The sequence below is a fragment of the Diorhabda sublineata genome, chromosome 7, assembly GCF_026230105.1.
Source record: "Diorhabda sublineata isolate icDioSubl1.1 chromosome 7, icDioSubl1.1, whole genome shotgun sequence".
Taxonomy (NCBI): Eukaryota; Metazoa; Arthropoda; class Insecta; order Coleoptera; family Chrysomelidae; genus Diorhabda; species Diorhabda sublineata.
The window spans coordinates 22,918,969-22,942,300 of record NC_079480.1 but is presented as its reverse complement, the minus strand read 5'-3'; the positions used below and the strand labels follow the sequence as shown (position 1 = coordinate 22,942,300).

At 31.4% G+C, this 23,332-nt stretch overlaps 2 protein-coding genes across 3 annotated transcripts in view; one reads left to right on the top strand and one right to left on the bottom strand.

Moving 5' to 3' along the window:
* LOC130446216 (TWiK family of potassium channels protein 7-like) overlaps positions 1-23,332 on the bottom strand; it is a 149,677-nt gene that overhangs the window by 67,018 nt on the left and 59,327 nt on the right. The window lies entirely within an intron of this gene.
* On the top strand, positions 6,599-10,294 carry LOC130446217 (lipase member H-A-like). Of its 2 annotated transcripts, none has more exons than XM_056782315.1 (4): positions 6,599-6,709; positions 8,917-9,315; positions 9,400-9,675; positions 10,053-10,294. In XM_056782315.1, the coding sequence occupies exons 1-4, from the start codon at positions 6,646-6,648 to the stop codon at positions 10,277-10,279; spliced, it is 966 nt and encodes a 321-aa protein (XP_056638293.1). In that variant the 5' UTR covers positions 6,599-6,645; the 3' UTR covers positions 10,280-10,294. The 2 variants fall into 2 exon arrangements, with proteins under 2 accessions (XP_056638293.1, XP_056638294.1); XM_056782316.1 differs by lacking the exon at positions 6,599-6,709 and adding an exon at positions 6,798-7,408.

Here is a 23,332-nt window from a genome sequence, read left to right as displayed (position 1 = left end):
TAAATAATTATTCATCGATTAGTTATTATATACAGGGTGTATCTACATCTTTTCTATTTTTATTTATAAAAAAAATTGTTTTTTATTAAATGATCTTTGGATAACCCTCCAGACGACGTCAGTGGTTTTATGAATCTTAATTGGCAAGGACCTTCCATAAATTTTATTCCCTTATCCTTTATTAGATATGAATCCGAGGTAACTGAAGTTTATAAATCTCGCTCGGAATCTTCTTGTTGGAGAAGTCTCAAAAGTTAATTTTAATTAAGATTTTCGTTTATCGCGTTTGTCATTTTAATGGAGAGTCAACCAGTTTCATTCTAAAGTCATTAAGTCGATAATTTAACTCATAAACAGGAAATATTTGTTGATTCATGTTGTAGACCTTTTAATACCTCTCTATTGAAACGAAATAATTATTATAAAGGAACCGTTCCACTGGATTCCACCTCTACTAATTAGAATCGGAATACATAAGTATCAAAATAAGTGTAAAAACTATGTCATTTGAACCCTTATAGGGCTAAAAACACAAACAACAGAAATAATTTGTTTTACAAAAATTCGTTAGAGATTTCCTAAAAACGAGTTAATTTAGTTAAAAACAATATTATAGGATAACAAAGTAACGCAATTTATAGTCAGACTTGAGCCCGAGACCGTTTGAATGCAAGACGACGACCTAACCACGCGACTGTAACCGCATTTTTGTTATAAACGATTTTAATTCAATAATATTGGTGATAATATATTAAAACAATTTATTTTACACAATACATAAAATCCAAGTAAATTTTCCTAGCATTTAAAAAAACAACTTCTTTATACGTAGGTTATGGTTAATTTGAAATTGTGGATACCCCGAATGCCCTAACCTAACTCCGACCCTGTTCGTTCCATATGTTGCTTCACGCGATATTAAGAGTTTGACCAATTTTTTTTATCGAATCGTGTATTGTAATTAAAAGTGAGAAAAAGTTTACGAAATTTCAAGTTAATACATTGATTACTTGAAAACATTCGCGGTAGGCAATTCACTAAACACACACAAGCGAATATAGTGACGCGATGTTGCCACCTCTCGAATTTAAACATTTCATTACAAATTCTCGATTTAGGAAGTTATTTATTGTAAAATGAGGAAAAATATATAAATATGATATTTATATAAAAATTTCCGTTTTATTTCTGAGGCACTATAATAAAGAAACATCGGAGGTTATTTATAAAAGAGGAATATAAAAAATGACTTTGACCTGTCGGAAGTTGTGGTTTCGCCATTTTTTATCATTTAAGACATCTTTTATCAATGTTACCAACCTTTTAGTTGACCCATTATATTTTATTAAAAAAAAAACGTTCCTTTGATAACTAATTGAAATATACTGTAGAACCGTCGTTAAAATTTTACGTTGAAAAAGTTGGTTGTGTCTTTCCAAGCCCACTGTATACATATACAAGTTTTAACTCACTAGATAAAACGTACTGGACCCAGTATCCCCATCTCTTTTTTAATTCAAATTGATTTATTATTTTTTGTTTAAAGTCTATTTTAAGTTGATTCTGTTGTATGTCCCGATCCCTATGGTCCCTAATGCAGAAAAATATAAGGACTAAAATAGAATGGGGTAATAAATATACTACCACTAATAGTTATCTAGTAATTTGGCTTCTTACTGCCGAGTTAATTGAAATAACCCAAGTGGAAAATTGAATTCCTCAGAGAATTCATGGGTTAGATAAAGAGAGATAAATAGATTACCTCCAGGACATTTTATAATGACTCATATTAAACAAATATATATATATATATATATATATATATATATATATATATATATATATATATATATATACATATTATCCTACAATAAATAACAAAGTCGAAATGATTTTTATACTACATATATGAAAATTTAGGTATTTTATAAACGAACTGGCAACCCTGTCAGTTCTGTCTACAGCGTTCTAACAATGTCTATCGCGATATAGAGATGGACACGGAAAATACTAAATTAACTAAATAACCAAATTAATAATTTTAATAAAGAAAAAAATGATAAAATGAATATGGAAAACTTAAAATTAGGATTAGATTCGAGATATTAATATCAATATAATGAAAATCTCTAAAATAAAAATTAACCGCTTGGTGTAATCAAATTTTGTACTTAAAGTGACCACCTTCATTCCCTTTTCCACGTACGCTAGTTGATTGTGATAATAACAAATTTAACACGTATAATGGAGAATTATAATCTGTGAATTATTCACAAAACATATATATCCATTTATATCAATATCAATGATAAATAGACGGGTAATAGAACAAATACATTATCAGAAATATAAACGTATCTATGTATTCAATATACATTGTATGCAAATAAGGAAAAAATCGTTCATAATTAAATTTTTCTCCCCCCAAAGAAAACTGTTATTTTTTAATCGGAATAAGTTCAAGTAGAAGTTCCCAACTCTATACTAGTGCATATTTTTTAGTTCGTAGTTAACAGTAAAGATGGCGTTCATTACAATATATAAAGTATTCATATTGTACTGCATTCGATGTTATTAATAAATTTTAGAATGTAGAAATTTCAAATTTGCATTAAGAATGTGACTGTTGATTTCTGAATAACGGAATGTTGAGAAATAATAACGAAAACTGAAGAAAAGAGTAAAACATAACTGCTAAATAAGCTCATATTCCTTGGAAGAATGTCTTTAGAATTCTAAACGAGACTTAAAATACAGTGAGATCTGCACGACTTTTTGTATATCTTAACTTTTATGCATCTATGCTTATAAAATTATATAACATTTCTAAATTATTGCTGATAGTATATCGATACACCCGGTATATTTTAAATTGGTGGTAATGAAACACCACCGTACGTTGTTTATGACAGTTTGATATCAGGAGTGCAGCCATGTTGAATGTTATTATCGTAATTGGGAATCGAATGGCGGGTTATTGATGATGATGCAAAATGCCGTTAAATGCAACCTCATCGGAGTAGGAAATTAAATTTTTTAAATAGATTTGTTATGCAAATAAATAGAAACTACCACACACGATTTGATATAATCTAAAAAAATTTACTGGAATAAAAATTATGTCAAGGTCATAGAGATATATGTAATATCTCTATGGTAAAGGTAGATAGAAAGTTGAGATAACAACGAACGCCATCTCGTACGGAGTAGATATACTATAGACTGTATTATTTGCGCATGAATTATTGTTGAGGTACTACCATTGTTTTCATTTTCGACACTAGATGCCACTAGGAGTCAAATTGATATTGTTTACAAACAGTGGCGTACACATTTATTTTTAATTAAGGTAAATATAAATATTAATATTTTTAACGTTGTATAATATAAATATCTATATCTATAAGTATTCTTGTTAACAATCTTTGTGTTCAGTCGTCAGAAGGACTAGAATAGGACAATGACGTCCTTATCCTTGTATACAGTGCTTATCTCGACAATTTCCTTTTCGACATACATTACGAGCGTTTGGTCAAGTGGTTTTTATGAATTTTAGCGTTGAAAGTGAACGATGAAAAGTGGAAATATTTCTAGAAAAACCGTAAAAGAGAGAGTGTGGAGATATCTCGATGGATATGAACGTTTAGAGAAGCATTGAGATTTGTAAGGCATCAAGTTTATGAAAAAAATATGGCTATATATTTTTAAAAAGAGTACATAGACAAATAAATAGTCAAAAAAGGTTAATTGAAATTTCTAATTAATTTGTTATATGAATTTTTATGACGTTCCTCGTAGCAACAAAAATGAAAACTATCAATCGGAGGTCAATACGGATAGATAAAATATTAGATTTATTTAACATGTCCTGATTCCGCAAAATATAAAATTCATTTCCAATTATTTTTGCTGTATCTACAATTTCAATTTACTCGTTTGAAACGGAAACAAAAATTTAATTACATAGTTGTAGCCAATCTAATAAATTGTAACATAAAAACAATTATCATTCGTTCGTTTTTAATTTAGTTTCTAGTGACTGTTTTTCAAAGTTTTTGCTCCATGAATTTTTATCTTGTTTGTGAGATACACGCAGAAAAAAACACAGATTTAATTGCATATTTTCACAAGGGAATACGGTCTTCTGTTCATCATCTACTAGTTTAAACATAAATTTTAAAAAAGAAAATAAATGTTGGTGGCAGTCAACGTGTTGAAAGAATCATATCGTGCTTTACAACCATCATGAATGAACCACCATTTGTAACCACGATTATTTCGATCAAGCTTACTTCTTATTCTGAATATAATTTGTTGTTTGTTTGACAACTAGGTTATAAATTGTTTCAAGTACAATCTATTGCGGTCGACACGCAACACTTAATAATTCATCAGAATATTAACAATATTGTGACTTAATTTTCTACCTCATTATTTTTTCACTCGGAAGGACAATGTAAGATAACGTACTCATTAATTTGATATATGTATCGAGATAATGTAGTATAAACAAATATACAAAAAATACTTACTTGAATTTTTTTCGTAAGTTAATCAATTCCATGTTTAAATTTGGTAGCTTTTTAATCGATATAATAACACATTAAATAACACTACTTTCTCACTTCATAATACTACAGTTAAAACATAAATTTTTAATACACCAATGTTGCCGGTTCTCAATAAATAAACATTTTAGTATTTATTATTTATAATACAATGAAATATTTATAGCCCGGCTTTAAATTATCTACTCATTTATCGTTTGTATTGTAATATATCTTAGTTTGACGGTTTCATTTTTGAAGATGATTTGAAAGCTTTGTTGTCGGTGGCTGCACCTCCAACGTACCGGATAAATAAATTCGATAACATGAAAATTATTTATGGTATTTTTATACACCCAAACAACATTTTTTGATACATGATTGAGTTTTAACTGGAATAATAACACAGTAAACAACACAAATATTTCATTACTTTCTCAGTTCATATACAGTTAAAACTTCAATCTTTAAGTTGGTAATGACAGATTTCGTGTTGCCGGTTCTCGTGAAAAAAACTTTCGTATTTATTATTTATAATACAATAAAATATTCATTGATATAAGATTTAGTTTTAGTAGAAATAAATAAAATTTTCAGGAACTATATGTATCAAATAGAATCTGGTTATTTTGGTAAAAAATTAAATTCATATTTATATATTTAGAGTTTTATGTAAAACCGGCAACATCTAAATCATATACGATATTTCTTCTCCCATTAGTAATAAACGAGGGAAAAATGTTTTTTCCTCCTGTTATTGTGGAGTGTATTTAATTCATTTTAATTGGGTTACATTTTGTGGATTATTTCTTGTGGATTTTCCTAAACCCGCTGTCTTTATGATTGCGTCGCGGGATCGTTTCTCGAGAGCAACTAGTAATAAATTATATGAAAATATCTTACAGAAAATGGCGGTCGATGAAACGGAAAACTCATTCTGTAGTGTAACGGTTTTTTTTTAATAATAAATCAGTGAAACCGGTAAATAAGTTTGTTAAAAGCATTGAGTTTATAATGAAATACTCACAAGAAAAATTGATTGTTAAAAAAGTGGATTTACCATAAATATTAGTGATTGTTTTTAAAAATGTGATCGAGGTTTATGAAGGGTATGTATTATTTTATTTATTTTACTTTAAACATTTATATATACCGGGTGTTTGTTGTAAGTTGTTTTGTATTACATTATATGTACTTAACCATATTTTAAACGACGAGTAATATATTTTTTTTACCAAAAAGAAAGGAAACTGTGAGCTTTCCGCATCGATAGGCCTTAGGGTGCAAACTATTACGATTTTTATCTCGTAAAATGGACCTACATCGAGTTTCTTTACTGAACGGAATTTTATGTTTGCTAAAAGACATTTTACTTATGGTAAATACATTTTATCGGAATTCAATCCTAGACTATGCATACCAAATAAGGGAGAGAGAAATATTTTCGATTTATTGCTACTTGTCTCTTATTTAGTTGCTGAAAGATTTACTGGGAAACAAAATCAATGGGTTTTTATGTATTTTTTATTTATTTTGCAATCTAGATCTTAATATGATACAAAAAAAGATGTTGATACATAAAAATGTGGATCTTAAGTGATCTATTTTATTTACACTAATTTTGAGGACCTTCAAAGAACGTACTCTGTTGTAAATAAATACTTAGATCAAATTTATTGTTAATAGGTTCCTTATTAAGTGTATTTTGCAATAGTGGAATAAAATTTGGGAGCTTCGGTTCAGAATCGTGAAATATGTTTCAAAAGGCGTGTTTACAAATGTTTTTTTCATACAATCTTCAATTTTAGGTTATAATGTCATAATATGTCTCTTCTACTGATAATTTTTCTCAAAAGTTTAGTTCATTTTGTAAAAGAATATTCGTGGTAGAAATCCGCGGTTAAATAATTGTCTATCTCTATTCAGGCAATCTTTATCTCTCTTAGTTTCGCGCATATTAATAAAATTTTGTTCTTGTTTTGTTATTTTGATAACCATAACGTCAGGGTCAAAATAATATATTTTTTATAACAAATTATTAGTTATGTAACGTTGGAAATGATATTTTGTCCAGTTCATATAGTGATTCCATATAATCATGTGTATCCGAATATTTATCTATGTAACAATCGTTTCACAATTTTGTTGGTGCCATGTTGTAGGTAGGAAGTGAAGCATAATGATTTTCATAGTAAAATCTACAGTGTGATACATTTAGTTTGAATAAAAGACATACGAAATAAGTTAATTTTCGATTTTAACCAACAATAAATCATAAACATTGAGATATTTAAGACAAATAAACAAAAATCAATTAATTTTTAGAATATTCAATTGTATTAACGTATATTAATCGATTTTTATCATTTTTATCATTCTCTATTAGTTTATAACGGTGTCATTTGAACTATTATACGTATACCATGTGAATGGGTCAACAAAACTGGTTTATTTTACCTACTATACGGTCATTTGTTTTCTATCAAGTTGTACAATGGTTTTTTAAACTACTGAACGTTCAACTGCTCTCTGTCGAGTTGTCTACGGGTTATTTCACTACTGTATGTTCTACTGCTTTTTTTTAGTGTTTTCAAGCAGGTTTTAAAAATTATTATGTCTCCTACGTAAACAAATGTTTTATTTTATTTAGTCTAGAATTCTAGAACTAGTAATAACTGATTCGTAATCAATTATGAACTGAATCGATGTGGGATTAAAAGTTTAGTATCTCGTTTTGTTTCGTGTAAACTCGACAACAATGGAGTATTAATTCGTGAATTAAAAGATAAAATCAAAATTTTGTGTTTATGAAGTTACTGTGTTGTTAGTAGATTGTCATAAAATTAAAATTAATATGGTTGGTAAGTTGATAATGATTTAATACAATGAGGTTACGAAAATAGTTTTATTAGATCAATGATTAAGATTAGATAATTAATTTTCAGATATCGTTCACGTATTCAAGGTCATATCTAATTATATTATAGACTCAATAGATATATAGTGAGTGATTTTTCGAGGCAAATCTAATTTAATTTAGAACTCTATCAAATCAATTTCTTATAGTAGACAATAATAGATATATTAGAGCCGTATAATTCCTCCCGACGACTGTATTTTGGATGACCTCCCCAAAAACTTCGATACCTTGACCTTGACAAAGAACAATTTTTGTAGCAAAATACGTCATCATACTTTAGAAGTCTTCAATCGTTTCAAAAATCGATTTTCGTAAATAGAGATAAGTCACAAGGTGATAGATCAGGCTATTAGGGTGGCTGTAGTAACACTAGAAGCTAAAAATTGTAACTGTCGTCTCAATAGACACAATATCTGCTAGATTTAGAAGATTATGCGACGTGTAGATTTCTTTGTACAGTCTAAAAGCTACAGCCATTCTACATTCAGGACATTTTGAAAAGAGATCGGTTGTAAACAGGAATACTCAGGTCAATCTTGAATCTAATTCCCATAAACTTGTTAGCGCGTTATCCAAAATATATTGTTGAGTTTCAACAAGCAGAAAAAGTCACAGGGAATCGAATCTGGTCGAAAATTTGGCGTTAGTTCGAAAAATCATTCACGATTATGTTTTACCGTCTCCTATTCACATGTTTACCTTATTGAAACAATTTTACGAGTATTAAGTTGATTTTTTATCAAAATCCAGGTGTTTTTCGACGAATGAACGTTTTTTTGTTATATAAATCTGACTCATTTTAATTAATTTATTAATTAGAGTGGATGGGGAGTTTGTACTGAATTTCGTTTCTAAATTTAAAACTGTATGCTTCTTATACATGACACTGAATGAATCTAATATACGAGGATGGTTCCAAAAGTACCTGGTCATATGTTTGAAAACGTTTTAAGGCTACATCGTTATGTAATACTAGATTCTAATCTGTGTGAATTTGCTTCTTCGTTATCAATAGTAAATTATTGAGTAGCAAAGTTTAGACGAGACTGTACGATCTGGGAAGACCAGCAACGCAGTGGTCGACCAAATGAGGTGACGACTTCAAAGATGCTCAATGTATGAATATGGTACAACTGAAAATTTTAACATGAGAAAACTGGGTGCCGCGTTTGGAACAAAAACAGTGTTTTACATCGAGTGTTTCGCTATATTTAACCCCTCGGATGATTTTCGGTTCTTGGACTTGAAAAATTGATGAGATTTTCCAACAATAAAAAAGTGATTTACGTAGTTATTGGATATTTAGAGGAGCTCGACGATTCTTATTATAAAAACAGGGTATGGAGTTATATAATTATTTCTTTTTTGGACCAGGTACTTCTGGAACTATCCTCGTTTATATATCTATACATTTAAGAAGTGACGGTAAATTTTTTTCCTAATTTTAAGATGAAGACGTCAAGGCGAATTACCGCAAATTACCAAAAGTTGATTTTTCCGTTGCCAATGCTAATAAAGATGGTATTTTATACACTTTATTCACCAATTCGGAACCTACCACGGGGAAAAAATTAAGAGAAGATAATTCTAACGTTGAAATAATTGAAAAAAACATATCTACCGTTTTGATATTTCACGGTTGGACAACCGATGATAATTCGCCGTGGTTTAGACCACTCAGAGACGAATTTTTCAAAATTGGAAAGCACAATATAATTTTCGTCAACTGGAGTAGAGCTGGGAACCAAAGTTACTCCATATCGTGTGCTAATGTTAAACCAGTCGGAATGTATTTAGCTCAATTTCTAATTGCATCTAAAGTCGATTTAGATAAGGTCCATCTGATAGGTGAGTCAAAAAGGCAACAAAATCTCATCAATCTCACGTAATATCAAATTTTCAAAACCTTCTCTGGTTAATTATACATCGTAGGTCATTCTTTGGGATCCCAATTAACCTCGTACATAGGAAAATCCGTGATATCTCTGGCTGGTAAAAAAATTGGAAGGATCACTGCTTTGGATCCGGCTGGACCGATGTGGAGCAGCATGCTCGAGACGGATCGACTCAATAAAAACGACGCCGATTTCGTCGACGTCATACATACTGATATACAGATGTACGGGTTTACTGCGCCATGTGGAGACGCCGATTTTTACCCAAACGGGGGTTCGCATCAACCTGGTTGTCCATCTAGACAATCGGATGGTGAGTTTTCGTAATAAACGGTTATAATCATAATTAACACTTTGAGTTTGAGTTTGTTCTATATTTTTTTATATAATCCATCTGTTTTATCGAAAACGAGGTTGTGGTCATCGTAATCGACTTCAATTTCATCTGTAGGAGATATCGACTTGTACGCAGATGCTAATTACACGCACGTACTCGTGAATCCGATTAACTGCGCCAGTTATATTTTCGATTTCGATATTAAACTCAAAATTACGATATTTTTACAGAGCTGAATGAACAGAATTAATTTCACAAGCGAAAATATAATCTTTTTGCGTATTAGTTTTTAGAATATTCTAGATTTTTTCATGTAACTAGCAGTTACGTTAATTGAAGGTGTTTTTTTTTAGACAATTGTAGTCATGCTAGATCGACATTGTACTTTATAGAGTCATTAACAACGAAAGTATTTGCAAAAGAAGCATCTTTTGAAGAAGACGAAACTTTTGCAGTCACCATTAGAGTGAAAGATGATGGAAAAGAAGTTGTATTTGGTCAACATGTCAATACTACAATGAAAGGTGTATATTATTTGAAAACAAAATCTCAAAAGCCTTTTTTGAATATTGAAAAATAAAAGTTTGAAAATTTTTGTAAGTTTTTTTCCAAAAAACACAGAACGCGTTTTGAAATCATCGTTTTTTAAGTGCAAGTGGAAAGTGTTTAGTGGAAAAGAGTGTTAAATATCACATCACAAAATATTATCATATTTTTGATACTTGGGTCCGGTTCTAATTAGAAAATTTGACATTATAGTCCTAAAAATGATCCTAAAATAAGAACAAACACAGAACGCGTATTGAAATCATCGTTTTTTAAGTGCAAGTGGAAAGTGTTTAGTGGAAAAGAGTGTTAAATATCACATCACAAAATATTATCATATTTTTGTTACTTGGGTCCGGTTCTCATTAGAAAATTTGACATTATAGTCCTAAAAATGATCATAAAATAGAAACAAACACAGAACGCGTATTGAAATCATCGTTTTTTAAGTGCAAGTGGAAAGTGTTTAGTGGAAAAGAGTGTTAAATATCACATCACAAAATATTATCATATTTTTGATACTTGGGTCCGGTTCTAATTAGAAAATTTGACATTATAGTCCTAAAAATGATCCTAAAATAAGAACAAACACAGAACGCGTATTGAAATCATCGTTTTTTAAGTGCAAGTGGAAAGTGTTTAGTGGAAAAGAGTGTTAAATATCACATCACAAAATATTATCATATTTTTGTTACTTGGGTCCGGTTCTAATTAGAAAATTTGACATTATAGTCCTAAAAATGATCCTAAAATAGAAACAAACACAGAACGCGTATTGAAATCATCGTTTTTTAAGTGCAAGTGGAAAGTGTTTAGTGGAAAAGAGTGTTAAATATCACATCACAAAATATTATCATATTTTTGATACTTGGGTCCGGTTCTAATTAGAAAATTTGACATTATAGTCCTAAAAATGATCCTAAAATAAGAACAAACACAGAACGCGTATTGAAATCATCGTTTTTTAAGTGCAAGTGGAAAGTGTTTAGTGGAAAGTGTTTAGTGGAAAAGAGTGTTAAATATCACATCACAAAATATTATCATATTTTTGTTACTTGGGTCCGGTTCTAATTAGAAAATTTGACATTATAGTCCTAAAAATGATCCTAAAATAGAAACAAACACAGAACGCGTATTGAAATCATCGTTTTTTAAGTGCAAGTGGAAAGTGTTAGTGCAAAAAAAGAGTGTTAAATATCACATCACAAAATATTATCATATTTTTGATACTTGGGTCCGGTTCTAACTTGAAAATTTGACATTATAATCCTAAAAATGATCCTAAAATAAGAACAAACACAGAACGCGTTTTGAAATCATCGTTTTTTAAGTGCAAGTGGAAAGTGTTAGTGGAAAAGAGTGTTAAATATCACATCACAAAATATTATCATATTTTTGATACTTGGGTCCGGTTCTAATTAGAAAAATTGATATTATAGTCCTAAAAATGATCCTAAAATAAGAACAAACACAGAACGCGTATTGAAATCATCGTTTTTTAAGTGCAAGTGGAAAGTGTTTAGTGGAAAGTGTTTAGTGGAAAAGAGTGTTAAATATCACATCACAAAATATTATCATATTTTTGTTACTTGGGTCCGGTTCTAATTAGAAAATTTGACATTATAGTCCTAAAAATGATCCTAAAATAGAAACAAACACAGAACGCGTATTGAAATCATCGTTTTTTAAGTGCAAGTGGAAAGTGTTAGTGCAAAAAAAGAGTGTTAAATATCACATCACAAAATATTATCATATTTTTGATACTTGGGTCCGGTTCTAACTTGAAAATTTGACATTATAATTCTAAAAATGATCCTAAAATAAGAACAAACACAGAACGCGTTTTGAAATCATCGTTTTTTAAGTGCAAGTGGAAAGTGTTAGTGGAAAAGAGTGTTAAATATCACATCACAAAATATTATCATATTTTTGATACTTGGGTCCGGTTCTAATTAGAAAATTTGACATTATAGTCCTAAAAATGATCCTAAAATAAGAACAAACACAGAACGCGTATTGAAATCATCGTTTTTTAAGTGCAAGTGGAAAGTGTTTAGTGGAAAAGAGTGTTAAATATCACATCACAAAATATTATCATATTTTTAATACTTGGGTCCGGTTCTACTTGAAAAGTTGACATTATAGTCCGAAAAATGATCCTAAAATCAAGAAGATGAAATACTATATTCGAATTTTGAGACTTCTGGGCTGACACTGAATGATTAGAAACCGAAATACCACCACTGAAACCAGTGTTTTCCTGGGGGGATATTGGTGGAAGAAGACCAATAAAATCACCCTTAACATCTCCAGAGCTCACACCTACAAATTTTTCCCATGGACTCATTTAAGATTAAAAATTTATATAGACGAACAGGTATTGTTAGTGAAATTCACGATTTGCATTAAGTATTGGTTAATAATCCACCGTATTTACCAGATTTGCACCACAGCGACTTTTTCCTGCTTCCCAATATTAAAATTCCACTTACAGATGATACATTTTTTACGAGTCATACGTCACCAAAGTCCGATATCCTTGGGCTTGAACTCTTTGATATCGTTAGGCAGCTTATGGGGTTTGTCCGGGTGTTTAAATAGCGCTGTGGTCCGCAGTTTCGTTCTCCTCCACACACCAGTGGCACTCAGGATCATCCGTGATGCCCCTGGTGTCTTGTTTCTACATTAAATGAGCCTCATATACCAGATCAAACCAGAAGAAACGATAAAAAGCAAGCATAGGAGAAAGAGGTGTACCTTCCGTGTGGAGATTCTTGTGGATATTGATCTTGAACGTCTGTAGTTTGTAATGATCGTGAAAGACGTGCCTTGGTAACTGATTTCACAAGATCCCCAATAAATTCACGATATGGGAATATTGCAGACGAACTTGGTGTTCATGAGCCACGTCTGGAAGTACAACTCTAACTAAGATTATAGTAGACAGCTTGGAAGAGCATTTGCCTTGGTGAAATCGATTAAAACAGCTTCTGGTCAACTCTAAATCGCCTATAAGCCGATAAGTGGTTTGAGAGCTGACCAAAGATGAACGAATCTGGGCTTGGAATTCGGAATTCCATCAAATAGCGATTGGGAAATTATCTATGATGCCGAGGAACTTTTCTGGAAGAAGTTTTTCGTGTTTTGTCGCTAGTAGTCGAAGAGGGAGTTTCCTCTTGGGCTAATGGGGATCCAGGAGTGAGTGGAATTGTTTGAATCGATGGTACGAATCACATAGAGACCTTGGAGGTCGTTTAGACAATTCCCAATGAGCGTTGGGCGTTGGTGTCAACTGGGGCTGAATCAACACTCGTAATTAGCAGTACCTGAATTGGACTGCTCGAAAAACAAGATTTAATAGCTCGTATACAAAATGTATTATTTCAAGCAACGCCTACTCGGTTTTGCTATAAATTTTCAAATTAATACTTCAAGATATTCTGGTGAATATTAAGAGACATCTCGAAAGTTAAATTATATCCCGTTCCAACCGGCAATTTTCGAGTAATTTGAAAAAAAATGTGAACGGTAGAGAAAGCGCATACTCCCAGTTAAAGTAATTAAGAGACTGAAGTGCCAATTTAGGCAAAACATTAGACAGATAAAACTTCCACGTCCTCCTCTGTTGATGTGTTCCTCTGGGAAATCTCAAAGACATAATTTGGTATAGAGAGTGAACAGATTTAGATATTTTCAGTCATTGTGCTCGATTGATAAAGTAGAACGTGTAAAACGTAGATGACGATAAAATTCTATCTTGAATATTCGTTGTCTTAGATGAAATTGAGGAAAATTCAAAAATGATGGGAAACGGATTCTTTTATAGAAAATTTCCTTAGAAAAATATCCATTTACAACGAAATCATTTGGAATAAACAAAAGTTTAAAAATCAATATAAAATAACACTAATAAATTAATCAATTATACATACGAGGGTGGATAAAATATAAAAGGAAATTTTGACCACCGTATCATATTTTTTCAAGTCTGGAAACAGAAAATAATCCGAGGGGACTAAATCTGTCGAATAGAGTGCACTTTTTTCTTGTTTTCTTCACTCAAATGTTGAAATAAGTTGGAATAATACTCGCCTTTAAATTAACATCTTAAAAAACCAAGAAAACATCAGATCATATCCACATCGGCTGATCAATAAAACATTGAGCGAATTGGGATGAGAAACACCCTCTTTATAATCCCGATTTGTCTCCACGCGACAATTATTTATTTGGTAATGCATCCAAAATTGTGTTAAGCTTTATAATTAAAAACGATTTAATTGAATCACCCTCCAATATACATTTCAGTAGACATTTATTCTAATACCTTATGGTTTGTTATTAATAGAATAAATAGCCGCAAGCTATGCCATCTATATTTTCAATTGTAAATCTAAGTAATCGATATTTCTATAGTTATACAGGAAACTGTAAAATGTTTATTGGTATAGAGATGCGTATTTCTACTTATCACTTTTATCAGTTAAAAAGTAACAGCTTTGTAAACGAAGTACGTTTGATTTTAAAGGAAAAAGTAAACTTACTACAAATTGAAATAATTTAATAATTGTTTGCTTAATGTAAGATTATAAATCCAAAGAAATGAAAAATATCAAGTAAACGACGTATATATATAACCAAGAAAACACATCCATATTTATACGTACATTTATATGTCTCCAAACGCGGATTGTTTACAGAAAAAAAAAAAGATGAAATAGCACCTTTTGGGATCACTTGTTGAATTCACTAAACGAATTTACATCGTATTTCAAAAGAGAATGATTTATATCGTAGGTAGAATTTCCTTTCCGTGTAGAAAGAATATAAATGCGATTTTCACTAGTCGAATCCGGAATATTGTTTGTTTATTCAAATTTCTCGAAGATAACGATGTTCACCGTTACAATCGTCTAAAAAATAACCTTTCGTAGTAATAAAATAGTAAGTAGGAGAGTTGCTAATAGATGGCGTCGACGACTAATTGGAAATATCACGTTTTTAATTTATTTAGATAAATTTTTCTAAAAGATTTTGTATGTATGTTAATAACAATATAAAATTTGACACTATAGAGATACTTTTCAAAATATCTATACCTTTTTGAAGTAAATTGTTTTATAAAGAATAAAAAAATTGTAGACATTCAAGGTTACTATGTTGCCAAGTTTAATTCTAGCAATGATAAGTTTTTAATTTGGAATTGTAATATTGATTTTATAGTATAAAATGTATTACTAAGGGAAAATTCACATACAAAAAAGGATAAAAAGTATTCTATTTTTGTATTATTACGATTCTAGTGCAGAGAGAAATCTACGACTTGCTATTACGTCAAAGAGTACATCAAAATGGACGATGCACATTATCGTATAAATTTTATAGTTGAAGAAATCGTTATTTGTAGTTTTACTGTAAACTTATTTACAGTAATTTTGTTTTTTAAGTTATTTGAGGGTTTTATAAAAATATTTTTCTTCTTTCTACTATTTTATATCGATCTTTCGATGAAACGAAATTTACTAACCATTGTCGTAAAAAAATTAATCAATCGCTTAGGAATTACATGGAATTGAATTACTTTTTTTCATTGAAAGAATTTTTTCGATAGAGGTGGGATTATTCCATTTTCTCTTTTGATGTTAAATAAAAGAATCATATTTTGGTTAATGATGTTCGATAAATCCCCAGCCCCAACATAAACAGGAAGACTGTTCAAAGACGTAAATCATATTAAGTGATATTAAAAGGGATTTCCGCTCGAATCTCGAAATATTTTGCTGATGATGATTATTTTTGTTCGGATATATATATATATATATATATATATATATATATATATATTTAAACTTATTTATATAAAAACAAATTATCTATTTCGTTAGTATAATTGTGAACTTGGCAACACTGCTACGTAACTGGTTAGGTTAGAAGAATCTAGAAATGTTTCTGTTCAAGGTTATTTGACTTATAAAGTACGAGAGATAACTGACAAAATAAAAAGAAGAAATTGAAATCTAAAATATTAGTTAGTGTAGTGTACAGTTATGTTAATTTAGTTTTCATGCTTAAAAGCATTAGATGTCTTAAAATAAATACAAAAAGTCCTTTAAAGTTTGAATTTATAGTGTTAAATTGTCGAGATATATACGCGGTAGATGAGATTTCAAATTATATAACGACTTGAAAGAAAGTAATCAAGAAATTCAAAAGCGATGTTTTGATGTCAGTGACTCATTACTTCATTTCTAAAAAATTCCAATTCTAGACTTGTACATCTAATTTAAATTTATTTTGAAAAGTATTTGATTATGAAAATTCCGCTTAAAATATACACTGGGAAATACGAACTATAAATAGTTTTATTTACTTGTGATTTGAACTTTTAGTTACTTGTGATTCGAGTGGGTTAAATTGGAATAAATATAAAGGTAAGATAGTTATAACAAAATCCATGATGGAATGGCTTGTACGTATAACGTGATTAATGAAGTTTATTATACCTTTATTGTTTCCTCCGGCTTAATACGATGCAATTTAATTGTTGATTGGGTTGTTTGGATTTTATTAATGTTTAATTAAACTGGTTTACATATGGATACCATCAATATGGTCGATAATAATCTTTACTTTTGTTCCCCTGTAGAGATGGGAAGGTATATTATTATATTCAGTTATGAATTGGAACGAAATCTTTGCGAGCTAGATTATGAGCGTTTTCGTAGTGGAATTGTGGCAAAATTAAACAAGTGTACTAAATCTAATATATTTCCGAGCTTTCGATCATTTATGTATTCATTATCTAGATAGAAATCGTTGGCGTTTTATTGGTTAGAATTTAAATGACATTAAATTTTAATTGGCTAGATCTTTATGGATGTAGCTGAATATTGGTTCGATTATGAATGACATTGAATCTAATAGGTTAGTTCGTTAGGACTGAAAGTGAATTTTATAGCTTATGTAACGTTAATTGGAGGTCGATGGTGTTGAATTTCTTTTTTTAAAATCTAAAAAATTACGCTAAGCTTATTTAAATTAGTTTTCTTATGATTGCATTGATTATTTTGGGTAGTATATGTGGTTTCTAGAAATGGACGTTTTCGTAGTTTTTCTCAGTCGTCAAAACTTTGTGTCTATAATGGATATAATTTGCTCTCGCTTTTATGAGAGGTTATTCGACTGGTGAGTGACCTCTTTTACTGACAAATATCAAGGATAGTCAAAATGTTTTGTTTAAAGGGTTATCGTCGTTGCAAATGTCATAAACAGTCTAGAAATTGTACTTTGAAAACGTCTCTGCTTGATTCTTGGTAATATTCAGGGAAATCGTCTCCCAAAGAGAAAAAATACGAAACAAATGACACTACTTAGTTGGTAAACGTTTGACAAGCCCTTGTCATTGGATTTCGGTTTCCTCCACGAATTCTTTCAAACTTGGCAACCGTGGTATCAATATCTGTTTGAATTTGAAATTGAATATGAGCTTGGTTTAGGAGGTTATCGATCGTCATCTTACTTATAATTGGGGTTTTGAAGTGGTTTTACATGATTTTACGAGAATTAACGTTGTTTTTTATTATTTTTTTGTTAATCGTTTTTGTTTCTTCAATTTTATGTATATGTGAGTTTTTTTAAACAACGTCTTAAACATGAAATCTCAATTTATCCATTATAAAGTATTGATAAAGACTATTTGATGCATATATTACTTTTCGTTTTTAAATAAAGATTTATTTGAACATCATCGGTATTATAAACTGAAAATATACGAATAATTTAATGTTCCCTCGTATATATTTTAATATTGGTTAGTGCTCATTGAGTATCTCTGGTTTATGACTATTCTGTGTTTTTTTCTCCGTTATTTTCAATCAAACGCAGAAACTCATTGGGACATATTCTTTGATGTTGTTAATTAAATTCTATTCAAAAGACTTTACAAACAATACGTTCGATTTAGTTGGTTTTAAATAACTTTTTTCGAACGACTAGATTTTCTTCATAAAGATTTAGATGAGCAGCTATAAAATCTATTTTTTATGTAAACTTCACTAATATTGAAATGAAAGTTTTTCATTTAGATCAGTGATTTCCAAAGTTGACTAACATTTTCTGTTCCTGTCGAAAAATTTTTCTTTATTAACTTTGAGTTATTGTCCATTGATATACACACGTGTACAAAAAAATCGACTCAGACGATACCCCTTGAATCGTAAGTCACTGGCAAAACAAACTGAACACAAAATTGTATTACAACAAAAAAAAAACAAAAAAACCGAAAAAAACAGAAAAATCCAAAAAAAAAACAAGAAAATTTATCCCTAAACCTGAAAAGAACTGTATGACGACACCCCTTGAATCGTAAGTCACTGGCAAAACAAACTGAACACGAAATTGTATTACAACAAAAAAAAAACAAAAAAACCGAAAAAAAAACCAGAAAAAACCAAAAAAAATCAAGAAAATTTATCCCTAAACCTGAGAAGAACTGTAGGACGACACCCCTTGAAACGTAAGTCACTGGCAAAACAAACTGAACACGAAATTGTATTATAATAAAAAAAAACAAAAAAACCGAAAAGAAAAACAGAAAAAACCAAAAAAAAACAAGAAAATTTATCCCTAAACCTGAAAAGAACTGTAGGAAGACACCCCTTGAAACGTAAGTCACTGGCAAAACAAACTGAACACGAAATTGTATTATAATAAAAAAAAACAAAAAAACCGAAAAGAAAAACAGAAAAAACCAAAAAAAAAACAAGAAAATTTATCCCTAAACCTGAAAAGAACTGTAGGACGACACCCCTTGAAACGTAAGTCACTGGCAAAACAAACTGAACACGGAATTGTATTATAACAAAAAAAAAAAAACAAAAATACCGAAAAAAAAACAAAAAACCAAAAAAAAAACAAGAAAACTTATCCCTAAACCTGAAAAGAACTGTAGGACGACATCCCTTGAATCGTAAGTCACTGGCAAAACAAACTGAACACGAAATTGTATTGTAATAAAAAAAAACAAAAAAACCGAAAAGAAAAACAGAAAAAACCCAAAAAAAAACAAGAAAATTTATCCCTAAACCTGAAAAGAACTGTAGGACGACACCCCTTGAAACGTAAGTCACTGGCAAAACAAACTGAACACGGAATTGTATTATAACAAAAAAAAAACAAAAATACCGAAAAAAAAACAAAAAACCAAAAAAAAAACAAGAAAACTTATCCCTAAACCTGAAAAGAACTGTAGGTTTGAGTTTCCTTTTCTTCTACTTCGAGCGACGTTATTAGTTCGTTTTTTTTCAGCGATGCAGAGGAGCAACTCCTACATCAGGGCCAACTCCAATAAACCCTCCTCTCTATAAAAACTTCTTTATCCCACTCAAATATACACAACGAATCTCTCTCCCTCCCTCTATTTCTTTTACCCACCACTATCAGTTACCCTTCAAATGTCAACATCTCGGTTAACAAAAAACAAGAATTCTACCTGAAGCTGCTCAAGTTGTCACCCTATGGCGACGAGGTCATATAGTCAGCGATAATCGGGCAGTGCGTTGAACCTGAATCAGTTCGATGTTTCCAGAGTTCACCATCGTTACCAAGAGACTGGTAACTTTCATCGAAGGTGCCATTCCGGAAGACACATTCCGGTAAATCCAAGAAAGTTTTACATTGCTGAGAAATCAAGCTCTCCTTGGGGTTCAAGTTCAACAAGAACCCATAGAAACACGATGAGTTGCTGGGCAGCTAAGAGAAGACTTAAGGTAGTTAACCTTGAGCCAAATAGATCAGGTAGTATCCTCAAATCAACCCCAGCACAAAGCAGATTGTGCCTGCATGGTAACGAGTCTAACCGACGTCCAATGGGACTCCATTTTCAGACGAAAGCAGATTGTCGAGTCTATATAAGACTTGGAGAAAGATTCGCTTTTGAAGGAAGCTCCTGGATGGATAGATAAACGATTGGAAGCTGTTATTGTGGTCAAAGGAGGGACCATTCATTACAAAAGATGAAACTGATGGCTTTGAGATGCTAAAATCAGAAGAAGGATTAGACGTTCGATCGTTAGCGTACGATTTGAAACGATTTTTTGATCACAAGTTTACTTTGGAATGATTTGATCATTATTTCACGATGTTTTACCATTTTATAGTGACGTATAGTGGTATAGAAGACTATGGAAATAAAAATAAAAAATATATTATTAAAAAACAGCTGAAACAGCGATGAAAATTCACATTCCAAAGTAGATGAATACGCGTTTCAAAATGAAAAGTTTTATTCTTTGTTACTGAAATCGTTTATATATATACCGCGGTTGGTTTGTATATAATGAAATTTTTGCTTTAGCGCCTCGCCTCAAAACGACCTCTACTAGCTGATTCATGTCCATTCTCAAAACTCTTTTATATTTTTTCAAAAATGTATTGCGTATTTGTTTTTTATAAATTCAATTCGATAATATGTTTCATTACGGATAAACTCATACGTAAAGGCCTCGTATCTTCATGTAGGCGTCAGTGACAAGTTTAAACAAGTTTCACATTAATATTCAACTCGTATTAGAGCTCGAACGATCACTCAGTAGAGTTGTTTCGAAAAAAGAGTTATAAAATTGAGAAAAACGGAACGGAGGTTGTTTCAACAATTGAAAATCGATTCTGCTCGATGTAACCTTAGTTACGAAGATGTCTTTCTGGTTTTATTTGAAGAAGACGACCGAGAGTCGTTTAATTGCAGACTCAACACACCACCGTCGATGAAACAAAAGTCGTTGAAGGATAAGATCCACTTGAGTCTTCTGTATGAAGCGGAGATCTGGTCAGAAACCTTGAGGATTGATAATACTGATACTCAGGTACAAACACCTCAGTATATGTACCATAACTTGAGCCACATGATACTGAATAGTCGTTTTTCGTTTTTAATCAGTACCGAAGGCTGTTCAACGACAATCAACTAAAGGAACCATTCAACCACTACTAGATGTATTATCACCCTAGTTTCTGGTTGGATTAAAATGACAGAAGATGGTGATTTGAAGCAAAGAGGAAATTTGATGTGATCGACTGTTGAGGCAGCGTAATCCTCGAGGAAGTGACCTACTACTAGATGTATTATCAACCTAGTTCTTGGTTGGATTAAAATGACAGAAGATGGTGATTTGAAGCAAAGAGGAAACTTGATTTGATCTACTGTTGAGGCAGCGAAATTCTCGAGGAAGTGACCTACTACTAGATGTATTATCAACTTAGTTCTTGGTTGGATTAAAATGACAGAAGATGGTGATTTGAAGCAAAGAGGAAACTTGATTTGATCTAGTGTTGAGGCAGCGTAATCCTCGAGGAAATTACCCACTACTAGATGTATTATCACCCTAGTTTCTGGTTGGATTAAAATGACAGAAGATGGTGATTTGAAGCAAAGAGGAAACTTGATTTGATCTAGTGTTAAGGCAGCGTAATCCTCGAGGAAATTACCCACTACTAGATGTATTATCACCCTAGTTCCTGGTTGGATTAAAATGAAAGAAGATGGTGAATTGAAGCAAAGAAAAAACTTGATGTGATCGACTGTTGAGGCAGCGTAATCCTCGAGGAAGTGACCTACTACTAGATGTATTATCAACCTAGTTCTTGGTTGGATTAAAATGACAGAAGATGGTGATTTGAAGCAAAGAGGAAACTTGATTTGATCTACTGTTGAGGCAGCGAAATTCTCGAGGAAGTGACCTACTACTAGATGTATTATCAACTTAGTTCTTGGTTGGATTAAAATGACAGAAGATGGTGATTTGAAGCAAAGAGGAAACTTGATTTGATCTAGTGTTGAGGCAGCGTAATCCTCGAGGAAATTACCCACTACTAGATGTATTATCACCCTAGTTTCTGGTTGGATTAAAATGACAGAAGATGGTGATTTGAAGCAAAGAGGAAATTTGATGTGATCGACTGTTGAGGCAGCGTAATCCTCGAGGAAGTGACCTACTACTAGATGTATTATCAACCTAGTTCTTGGTTGGATTAAAATGACAGAAGATGGTGATTTGAAGCAAAGAGGAAACTTGATTTGATCTAGTGTTGAAGCAGCGTAATTCTCGAGGAAGTGACCTACCTAGATGTATTATCAACCTAGTTCTTGGTTGGATCAAAATGACAGAAGATGGTGATTTGAAGCAAAGAGGAAACTTGATTTGATCTACTGTTGAGGCAGCGTAATTCCCGAGGAAGTGACCTACTACTAGATGTATTATCAACCTAGTTCTTGGTTGGATTAAAATGACAGAAGATGGTGATTTGAAGCAAAGAGGAAACTTGATTTGATCTACTGTTGAGGCAGCGTAATTCTCGAGGAAGTGACCTACTACTAGGTAGTATTATCAACCTAGTTCTTGGTTGGATTAAAATGACAGAAGATGGTGATTTGAAGCAAAGAGGAAACTTGATTCGATCTACTGTTGAGGCAGCGTAATTCTCGAGGAAGTGACCTACTACTAGATGTATTATCAACCTAGTTCTTGGTTGGATCAAAATGACAGAAGATGGTGATTTGAAGCAAAGAGGAAACTTGATTTGATCTACTGTTGAGGCAGCGTAATTCTCGAGGAAGTGACCTACTACTAGGTAGTATTATCAACCTAGTTCTTGGTTGGATCAAAATGACAGAAGATGGTGATTTGAAGCAAAGAGGAAACTTGATTTGATCTACTGTTGAGGCAGCGTAATTCTCGAGGAAGTGACCTACTACTAGATGTATTATCAACCTAGTTCTTGGTTGGATTAAAATGACAGAAGATGGTGATTTGAAGCAAAGAGGAAACTTGATTTGATCTACTGTTGAAGCAGCGTATTCCTCGAGGAAATTACCCACTACTAGATGTATTATCACCCTAGTTTCTGGTTGGATTAAAATGACAGAAGATGGTGATTTGAAGCAAAGAGGAAACTTGATTTGATCTACTGTTGAGGCAGCGTAATTCTCGAGGAAGTGACCTACTACTAGGTAGTATTATCAACCTAGTTCTTGGTTGGATTAAAATGACAGAAGATGGTGATTTGAAGCAAAGAGGAAACTTGATTCGAT